Here is an 11312-nt window from a genome sequence, read left to right as displayed (position 1 = left end):
ACCATATTATCGTAAGACCAAGTATACAAGATTGGTTTAGAATCGCGGTTTTATAGTTGCTTTTTTTCCGCTAAGGGCATACCTATATAATAGGCCAAATATCCGTGTTTGAAGACCACTTCCTTTCCATTTGATACATCAAATGGTCATTTCATTTGAAATTCATCAATATTCCTGTTATATACGGAAGATTATCAACTTGAAAGGAATTTAAGCCCAATTTCAGCTCCCTTACGGTTACAATGCTTAACCCCCTTTTGTAAGCAAAAGGGTTTCAGAATTTCTTTATTTTAAAGTTCACTAATGTTTTTCCAAAATAACCATATCAGGACTCATGCAATAAAGCTCAATAATATATCAGTTTAAATTAATGCAAATGGAAGGATTCTTCATTTGTCGGTGGTAGGCCCACTGTATATTTGGTCTTCTCGTGGTAAGATATGCAGTTAAAGCCCTGAGTCTAAAATAATCTTTGCTTGACTGGGCTGTTGTAAACTAGGGTGTCAAAGAGTATTTAAGTATTTTATGTCTATTTGTTGCAATGTGATTTTTAGGTGATATTTAATGTGAGCTTCTTATAGTCCCTTTTATTGTATATGTTTCCCTATTTTATATCGGACAAGATAAGCAAAGAGTGTTTCAGAGTTTAGGTTTGTAGCTGCAATTCCTCCCGCTAGCGAATCTTGTATACCATCGAAAAAGATGAATTCTTGCATTCTGAACGTAAACTGATATAATATTGAGTTTATTTGCATGAACTCCGAAATGCCTACTTAGAAAACCTTTTCTGAATTGCATATTAAAGAAATTTGGGAATTATGTTTGTCACCGAGGCCACCGATATGGCGCTTCTACCCACTTCCACTTCTGACCCAAAAATTAATATCAATAGTTATTCTGTTACTTTAAAACCATTTAACGGATAGGTCTTATCACTTCAGTGAAATTTTCATGTATTTTTTCTAAGGGAAAGAGGCTAATATTTAAAGCATAAATACAAACTCTATGATTTAAAGGGGGAAATTCGGCTTCTTGCAGATGTGTCTCTAGTGGTAAAAACCGCAACTAAGAATCCTTCTAAGTACACTAGCTACACTAGTTTTTTCATCTATGTCTCATATTATCAAGTGGTGTTTACGTGTCAATGAGCGTGAGAATTGTTATGTATATTGTGTTCAAGCTGTTGCGATGTAACTTATCTTTAAGTTGAGTAATTAATTGTTTGCTTTTTTAATAATTTCGTTGAGCATTTCGAAGTATTTTCCTACATCATCGCAGTGAATGTAGTTTACCTGTTGGAATTTGAAATCTCTGTCAGTGCTGAGCTGTTGGTTTCGTTGACGATTGACCTGAATTGAAGATTGAAGGAGGTATTACAGGGAAAACATGAGTGTTACCACTGTGCCTTTCTCGGATTATTCTGGAAGGAATTCCGAGGGTACTCCGTGCAGGCTTTGCATGAAGAAAAATGATAATTATTATTACAACATATTCACCTCAAATTTGGCGTCAACAATGACTGTAGAATATGCTATTCATGAATTAGTCGGTTTAAGGGTAAGTTGACTAGTACATTATATCGATGTGGTAGTTTTGAGTAATTTGACCGGTGCGGAGAATTTTTGTGTGCTCCTTATTGACTTCAAACACTCATATTTTGGTAAATACTTGAAATGGGTCTGTAATAATTTGGATTTTTCTTAACTATGGTTGACATTGACAACAGGGAAACAATAATCAAAATCTAAGATGGTGGGCATTGGACCCTGGTTGAGTTGACATGGAATGACCCAATTCCTTTTCGTACTTTTATCTTAATTTCGTAATACGAACATATTTTCCCATATAATTCCGAACACTTAACGTATAGCGTGTTGGTTGCTATCTCAGGTTGCAGTGGATGATGGCCTGCCCTCCGCTCTATGTCCTCTATGCATGGAAAAGCTAATTGAATTCAGTGATTTCAAAAAGATTTGTTTAGAATCGGACGCAGAACTGAGGAAGTTTTCGTCGAGAAATTATTCCAGGGTGAGTGATTTTCCTATTTTTATCATTTTAATGCAGTTGCTTGGCTAGTTTAGGAGAATCTGAAGTGTTTATTATGGATATTCGTCGACAGTCGTGAGAAATCTATAAAGATTTATTTAATCGCGGATTCGACTTTTTGCAACTGTAATTTGAATAAAGTAACTGAAATATGTAAATTAATCATCGTGGACGTTTTGTGTTTTTTTCATCTTGAAGACTTAAAACATGACAAATAAGCTCTTGTCATTTTAATATTTGATGTATATAAGTGAGTGAAAATATGTTTACATTTGTCTGATGTAAAGACAGGGTAGGATTTTACATTTCTTGAATTGTAAATAATTATGCCTAAAATACTGCGATCAAATAAAATTCGATGTGTTGGTCACAGTTCTGTTTACTTTAGAAAAATATCTTCATTTCACTGTTCAGTAGCATTGATTTTCTTGCCTTCAGTGGCTAAAAAAAATCTTTCATATCTATAGTCAATCAACTTGTTGTTTTGTAGAAGTACCATGAAATAATTCGAAAATAAGAAATGGACTAGGGAAGGTTACCCTGTTACTCATTGCCATGCATATTCGGAGGTAATTGTATTTTTTGTACGAGTCATGACATATCCTAATAGTGAGCATTGAACATGCATTGTTTTATGTAAGTACAGCCATATTACTTGTTTTATAAGTAAATCAAAATTGTTAATGGTGGGTCATTGCATAGTGAAAAACAATACAGAGAATTTTATACAGAAATTCTGGTACAATTCAGCTTAGAGATGGGGAAGGGACCACATTTGAGTTTACCTATTATTTTCTATTATAATTCCTATTGCACTTTTGAGGCCATCATATAGTACATGCTCTTAGCCATGGTACCAATATACCATGTACATTAGTGCCATGATATATTAGTATCATGCTCTTAGCGAACTTTTGTTATATCTTAATTAATTTGATCGCATTGTGGAAAGAGACTTGTAAAAAACTGTGGTGTACACATTTAATAATTGAAATTAAAAGTATTATTAATATATTATAAATTATTATTTTTTATCCTTCATTATTACAATATTTATGTGGTTGGGTAATACAGGCAGGTTTTTGTTTCAAAAATAAATGAGAAATAAAAAACAATTAATATTATTATGGCAATCCCTGGCAGATTTATCATTCTAATGGCTGTATAAACATAGTGAGTCTGACTTGCAAGGAAACTACCATTTTTGGAGTACCATATGAAATTTTAAAGCAATGGCATTAATATACCTGCAAGCCCAAATCTTGCCCATTGTGATACTTGCCCATTCAATCAGAAGTTGACGAATAAGCAATTATTCATTCATTCATATTTTTCCTTAATAGGAAAAAGTAATGTATTCATACTTTGAGATTAACTCATAACACCTACCAATTTTGAACTTTTATCATTAGGCATTTGGCTGCAATTCTCATAAAATTACGTTCCAAGTTATATGTAATTAGAATATTTTTATTTATGATTGATGCTTCAAAGTGGCCATGGAATTTAACATTCCTGCTGGAAAAAATCGAAATTGTGCAGTCAAATCTTCATGGATACTGTTAATTATCTTATCTAGGAGAGACCCTTATGTTTTTCCACCTCTGTATAGAATGTGATTGGATTCTAGGAAAGTAGAGAATGGAACAACCAACTCGTTAGGTGAAGTGGAGATCGGAGAGTAATGGGCTAAAGATAAGTAAATATTACCCTCAAAAACCATAGTAAATGTGACATATATTACTGTAAATGGCCCAAAGAAGGAGAGGAAAATTTGATCCCTCATTTCATCAGTTGTGGCATATGGTATCACTCATGCTAGTTGTCTTTTATCTCATCACTCCATACTTCTTTTTTATAACATAATGTCACAACAATATTGCAGAGTTCTACAACTCTTACGCGGCAAAGTAAATAGGAAGGGAGAGAGTAAATTTATGCTACAGGGGTTCTATGAAACTAGGTACGCCATTGCATCAGTAGCATTCAAAATGAAAGACGATGTACATAACAATTTTGTGAAGAACTAATGAAGGAGAGCCCAGGAGAATTTACAAAAAAATCGTTTCCCCCAAAAGGAATTAGGATTATATGAGGAAAAGGCATCTGGAATTCTCTGCAACGTCCAAAAATAAACGTCTGGGAATAGAGGGATGACAAGATTATTTTCGTTTGTAATATTATCAATGCTCATTACTTTAGTAGTTGCCTCATTGATAAAACATAAAATGGCAGCGCTGTCGAAGTACCTCCATACAAGTACCGATATTTCTAGTATCGATAAGGTAGTACCGCTTTTAAATACTGCCAAGTACTACCGGACTCTCGGTACTACCTATCGGTATTTTTTCCTCAACCTCTGAGAGAGACCCTTTTGTTTTCCACCTTGCTGTCGAATGTGATTTGATTCTAGGAAAGTAGAAAATGGAACAAACGACTAGTTACGTGAAGTGGAGATATCGGAGAGTAACTGGCTAAAGAAAAGGAAATATAACCCTCGAAAACCATAGTAAATGTGATATATATTATTGCAAAGGGCCCAAAGAAGGAGAGAAAAACTTGATCCCTCATTTCCTAAGTTGCGGTTTATGGGAGGATATCGTTTATGCTAACAGTCTCTTATCTAGTCAGTCCCTTATTTTTTTATTACATATAATGTCACTAACAATCTTGCGGAGTTCTACAACTCTTACGTGGCAAAGTACATAAGAGGGAAGAGAGTGAATTTATGTCTAAGGGGTCCTACGAAACTAGGTGCGCCATTGTATCAGTAACTTCCAATATGAAAGGCAATGTGCATTTTTCACAAAGAACTAATGGGCAAGAGCCGAGGAGAATTTACAAAAAAATTGTTTCCTCAGAAAGAGATAAGGGATATATGAAGAAAAGGCGTATGTACTTATATGCAACATCCAAAAATAAACGTGATCGAAAAGAGGGATCAGTCAATCATTATGGATTCATTTGTGATGTTCAAAGTGACACAGCATTGGCCAGCCATGATTCAATGAGTGATTTCCTTTCATCAGTAAAAATTAAAACAAAGGTTGCGTGAAAATTGGAGAGGGAAACTAGAGATCAAATGCTCAATGGGACTTGGCAGTCTGAAAGGCAGAAGAGGTTGAAGCCTCTTTCTTTGGTCGTATATATAATCTAAGGAAATCAAACATCAAAATTGTAAGACGATTTTTTGTTTCCTTCCTTCAGAGGAAACCAGGCAACCGATTGAGGAAATGCCTATGAAAAATTTGTCATCAGGGAATATGAAAGATCAAGCAAAAATTAAAGTCTTTCCCACAGGTCTCTCTGTTGATTAAAATGTACTATTTTGTTTGCTATTCCTCATAGGATAATATCTGATAATGAAGGCTCGGTGGAAATCAAGTGCCCCTATCATTATATATATGAGCGTGATGCATCCGCTCCCAGCGGGCTTCCCCCGCTCTTTTCAATACAGGTCCACAGAGGGATAGGCACGTTTCTAATTTTAAAATGTAGTAAAAAAAGGCAGGGTTATATGTTCAAATTTAATTGGAATATTCATGTACAAATTTAGGTCAGAGGACCTCTTTAAACACAACATTGGAAGTAATTACACTATCCTCTGTTAAACGCACATGATGACTCATACTTACGTATCAACAGGAGACTTGAATGTGGAATCAGCAGCATTTTGATAAAAGTTATTTAAAGAAAACGAGATATTGTTGCAAATGAACAAATGTATCAGTTTGTGCGCCGTTAACGTAAGGAATATTTACAGTTTTTTTAATTATTTAGAAACCAATTTATAGGAAAAAAAGCAATATTTTGGAAGTAAGATATGTCGTCGCATGTTCTCTGATAAATTCTGTGCATTTTGGTACCTCATTTGTAGAGTTTGGTTGCGTATAAGCTGAGAAAAAGGTATCTATACAGTAGAAATAATATGGAAGATATTCCTAGGGAAGGAGTTTAAAATATAAGTTACCTTTATGAAAGTTAAAGAAGGAAATAAGCTACGCAGAAGAAGCAGATATATCTACCAAGTGTAGGGACAACTAGAAATATCAAATAAAAAATACATATTGTGATTTTATTTTGTGGTATCCTCATGGTTTTTCAATTAATAGAAAGCCGAGGGAAAATAATTTTTTGTGCAATATAAATGGTGGAAAAATTAAAGGAACTTTACATGAACTTTATATTGCCCAAAATATGCCAGAATGCATCAGGTTAAAATAAATAATTGTACCAGAGTGGATGTTTTTTAATTTGCACCTACACTTTCCTCTTAAATATTTATCCTTGTATATCGTAGAGCAGCCACAGCAGCCTCTTGCCCCTGCCACTGTTTTTTCCCAGATAATCACAAATATGGCATAGCTGTGTACTGATGGTGTAAAAATGTGTCTTACACTGTCTAGGAGACATTTTTTTCGTCACCAATTTTATAAATTAATTAAAATTGTAACATAATTAAATATGGCTTTCTCTCCATGAGCGCTTACAATATGCTATACATTGAAATAATTACACATTAGCTAACAGCCGTGTGAACCACATTGTTTTGCAAGTCACATGCGGGTCAAATGCTTCTAGACATGGCCATAGAAATAGGTCTCCAACAGGTTAATGAGATCACAATATACAAAATTGCTAATGCCTCCTCTAAACGCCTCTACCAATTATGAACCGAGTCGAATTTTTTCTCCTAGAAAAGATAAAATGGCGAGGCACGACTTTCATTTTCTCCGAGTATCTTCAAGTGAGTGAGATAAAAAAATTAGGATACCATAACTCTTCTGCTGACTGAGATTTTAGTGCTGATGACTTCACTTCAAACTTAATAGTTGAAAAAAGTGAAATTGGTAAAATCCCAGGGGAGTTCAGCTTTAATAGCTATGTCAATGGCTAATTTCTAACAACACATATCTGCAAAATAGCAACTTTTCAGGAGGGCCAAAACATAAACCATTTCATTGAATTAATCTCATTGAAATAAATGACATCTATGTTTAAAATTTCAATGTTTTCAAAAATGAAAATGTGGCTATAAGCTGCAGGCTTAAGAAGTGCACAGGGCTGTATGTTATAATTGAAACTTGATTTGTGTAATCAAATCATGTTTTTTAGGTGAAGGAATTTTCGTCATACGCTACATTCTTCACTATCATTGCAATTGATGTACTATACAATACTTACATTGCTTCTTAAATTTTCAGTGATTATTGATTCAAGTGTCGCATATAACAATGTGTGCTGTGAATTTTGATTCTTATGAGCTATGCTGTAGTGATTTTTGGACCTAAACTTTAGTTATTCATTCATATATGTTTTATGAGAAGAATTGTACATAAATGATCGTAGTTTTTCCCGGCGAATCGAATGAATAAAATCTTCTCGGGTTAAGCACCGGGTCAGGCTTTTTGAGGCCAACGTTTCAATGAGTACCTCACTCATCGTCTTCAGGGCTGAGACTGAATGCCGAGCTTGGTCTACGCCGGATATTTATAGGGAGCTAGCCAACGGACGGTTGAGGCCCATTGTTGACCAGCTGATTCAAAATTTGGCTCAAGGGTTTTGGAGTCTGAATTGTGACCGCGACCGTTGTATTTTATTTATCAGCAGTCTCCATATTTGGCCTCAATGGGCCTCAACCGTCCGTTGGCTAGCTCGCTATAAATATCCGGCGTAGACCAAGCTCGGCATTCAGTCTCAGCCCTGAAGACGATGAGTGAGGTACTCATTGAAACGTTGGCCTCAAAAAGCCTGACCCGGTGCTTAACCCGAGAAGATTTTATTCAAGAATTGTACAGTCAGGGATGGGATTTTTTTGTGTCAGATGGATGTTTTGCTCGATGAGGTGGTAAATCAGGGCAGAAATAGTTTTTAGAGTACAGAGAGGAATGAATTATGAACTTGTTTGGGGGAAATTTTTTTTTCTAGATTTTGTGGGTTTATTTGGTGAAAGAACGCTGTCAATGAAATTTAGAGCCCTAAATGTTAGCCGTTTAGATGTGTTTTTTTTGTATTTGAATTCGCAATTGGATTGAAAATTTATAAAACTTGATAATGGTGAGCTTTACTCTTCCTCCGTTCTACTAAAATGGGGAACAAATTTGTAGATGTGAGGAATTTAGAAAATTTATCATGAAATCACTGATTGTGAGTCACTAGATAGGAATCACTGATGTTAACTAGGATGGTTGCCACTAGGATCCCAAGTGTCGGGTCTACAGTAGTACCTTAAGTGACCGCTTGAGTTGGTCACTTAAGGTACTACAATTGATGATGGTAGTTTAGGTGGCACCAGCTTCTTTTAAGTACACCTCCACTTAAGTTACTTAGAACCCGTACTTAAGTTGCATAGGCAAATGTTTTCACACGGTTGATGCTCTTCAAATGTTGTAAATGCTACATGATAATACCCATCCCACTACCCCTGGCTCATACCGTTGGTTACGCTTTAAGTTGTACTGTATTCAATGACGTGGTTTTTGAGCATTCTTTTTCGTTAGCTAACTTTCTAGTGTCGGGGTAATTAAATCGACAAATTTATTTAGTGGAGTTTCTCATCTAATTGTTGGTTTTATTTCTGTGAAAACTAATTGCCATGCCTGTTGCTCACGGTATCACCCATTTTATAAAACTTAGAAACATTTTAAGGAATTTTAAGACTGAGACGACGGTAGAGGATCCGTTGAAACATTTAAGCTTCCATGGTGTCATAATCGAAAATAACGTAAACAAATGCACTTAGTAAAATCCCACACACTGCCATTGAAACCATTGCATAGGATGCCGAGGGGGATATGACATGGCAATTTCATTAGACGTGGGAGGAATGGCAAGTTAAAATTTAACACCAATGGTTTTAATAAAGGAGTGGAATTGACTAAGTGTTTTCGATTATGAGTACGTTATGAATATGTCATTCCATGAAGTCAAGCTTAGTAATTCTAAATTCCTCTGGCTCCATCACCTCTCACCAAATAGCGTTTGCTCAGGGACTGAAATGAGTCTTTTCTTTTGACCTTCTAAGTCCAAAATGGTTAATTTGCAGAGCTTGGAAGTTTACTTCAAGTATCCATGGCTTTGGATCACAGAATCACTTAATTGCTCTCGTAGATCTTCATCTGTCAACATAACTATTTCCAGATGTAGACAATCATGGTGCTGAAGTTGACTTGAAGCTCAAGCTTAGCTACTGCACCACAATAAAGATTAGACTTAAGTGAAGTCACTTAAGTCTGTAGGTTAGAAAAGGCAATGGGAACTAAATTTTTATTTGATATTTGGTTGCCTCGGTGGCAGTAGGGTAAAGTCCTCACCTGCCAAACAAGAGCTCCTGGGTTTGAGTCCCACCAGTGTAGGTTTCCTCTATCCAGGGAATGGTAGTTCATGCACACATGATTGTTAAATATGTTGAATAACCCAATATAAAATGGCCAATATGAGCTGTATTCTGTGGTTTGAGAATAGAGTAAAAAATAAAAATAAATTAATGTGGATTGTCTTTATGTAACGAGTAGCCTTGGTTGATAGCAATATGAAATAATTCAAAAAGAAGTCTTCTTTGCTAAAAAGCTTTGTTATTAAATATTATCTCTCAATTATGGGTAATGATCTTATTTTTTAACTGGAGCTATATAATTTATAAAAAAAATAATAATGCATGCATCCACAAACTTGGTGATTAAAAAGAGTTCACTGATTTTGTTTTATTCAGAACACTGAAAGGAAACTCTTTCAGTACTTATCAGAGGATGAATAAATAAGGATATTTGCAATGAATTTAGTGAAATCGTATAATTACAGCTGTACATTGAACTTACCACTGGTGTTAGAAGAAAATCAGCTCTGTGTCCTTCAAGCAAATCATAAACTTGCTTCAAGTGTTATTGTGAGTTTTTAATTTTTAGGAATTACAGCAAGGAGATCTTTTTTATTGTAACTCTTGGTATGGTGTTTGGAGGAGGCAACCGACAGCTGAGGTCATTTGCGCCATGAGGGAAGGGTGGAGAGAAACCCAGCGTCGGCATTAGCCTGCTCTTAACGAAAGGCGCCAAGGGGACCACGGCTCAACGTCCCATCCGATGGATGGAGTGTTGCACTTGAAATATCCTCCACATAACATTCAAGCAGGGATCGGGCAGTCTCTGAAAATTCTCTGCCGCTGCCGGGATTTGAACCCGGGTCCACCGGGTGGGAAGCCAACACTCTAGCCACCACACCAACCCGATCCCTATATTGTAACTCATTAATTTTTCTATCATATTTGTGTTAGTACATTATACCATGTTGTTAATCTTTTCGGTATTAAGGACAAAAATATCATGTTTATTAAAAAAAATAGTTGTATGAAAATGTTTTACCGTAGAGTATCATTTTGAGTTTTGTTTATCTTCTTATCTATTTATTATGCCATATTATATACCAGGACTAAGGTTTGGAACGTTACTATTTTTCATTTTGAAGAAGAGTTTTGTCAACATTATTTTCTCCACAGAGTATCCAAGGAGAGGGCGATGGTGAGTTGGGATCATCTGCTGTGACAAAGGATTGCATTCCAGATGCGATAATGGGCCCTTCACGGTTGGCATGCTCTGTCCAAACTGAAATATACATTCCTCTGCCAGAATGCCAAACATCTAGAGCCAATATGTTGGTAAGCTCTATTCTCAGTGAGTTGGGCAGTCTTTTTGGTGGTGCAAATTTCTCGGTTGTGAGGCCAAAGTGGATTGGTGCGCACATCTTTCAATTGCACGACTTTCATTTGTACAATAGGAATCATTAAGCCTGAGCATGCATCTCCGTTTATACTTACGTCAATCTCAGTGGTGGAATATTGTTAATCTTCCTTCAGAAATGCAGTGCATCCCATGTATTAGGCTTATTTTGAACTGCCTTGAGTCTCTGTTCAAGCCAATAGTCTTGGCAATAACACAGCTTGGTCTCAAGATATCTGTCTATTTGTTAAAGTTGTCAGTTTTCTCTACTTCTACTAAGGAACTTTCCAAAACTGTCATTTCACCTCTTGTGTAAACATGGGTAAAGCAGCTAAAGGGCTCCATAAAATTCAGTAATCTCGTGAATTTTCCATCACTTCTCCGTACCAATTGTGTAAATGCATTCAATTGATGCATGCATTAAGTATGAATTTTTTCATTTGGATATACTTTGTCTATCCGTCCAAATTTTTTCGAGCAACAGGATGTACAGTGGTGGAATTCAAAGCTCATTGGTATCTGAAAGTGGCCAGTCCAGGCATTATTTGTCTTCTA

At 35.8% G+C, this 11312-nt stretch overlaps 1 protein-coding gene across 1 annotated transcript; it reads left to right on the top strand.

The window, feature by feature from the left end:
- Positions 1-1148: 1148 nt before the first annotated feature.
- LOC124172107 lies at positions 1149-10825 on the top strand. Its single transcript, XM_046551512.1, has 3 exons — positions 1149-1557; positions 1891-2028; positions 10538-10825. The coding sequence occupies exons 1-3, from the start codon at positions 1387-1389 to the stop codon at positions 10823-10825; spliced, it is 597 nt and encodes a 198-aa protein (XP_046407468.1). The 5' UTR covers positions 1149-1386.
- Positions 10826-11312: the final 487 nt, after the last annotated feature.

The sequence above is a fragment of the Ischnura elegans genome (genome assembly GCF_921293095.1).
Source record: "Ischnura elegans chromosome 13 unlocalized genomic scaffold, ioIscEleg1.1 SUPER_13_unloc_1, whole genome shotgun sequence".
NCBI classification, from domain to species: Eukaryota; Metazoa; Arthropoda; class Insecta; order Odonata; family Coenagrionidae; genus Ischnura; species Ischnura elegans.
Note: the sequence above shows the minus strand (reverse complement) of the source record. Positions and strands in the feature narration are given on the sequence as shown.

Bases quoted from the DNA above. Each gene is read 5' to 3' on its own strand.
- LOC124172107 (XM_046551512.1), top strand. From the start codon at position 1,387: ATGAGTGTTACCACTGTGCCTTTCTCGGATTATTCTGGAAGGAATTCC. The intron at 1,558-1,890 runs GTAAGTTGACTA...TTGCTATCTCAG, and splicing joins ATGAATTAGTCGGTTTAAGG to GTTGCAGTGGATGATGGCCT. The intron at 2,029-10,537 runs GTGAGTGATTTT...TTTTCTCCACAG, and splicing joins CGTCGAGAAATTATTCCAGG to AGTATCCAAGGAGAGGGCGA.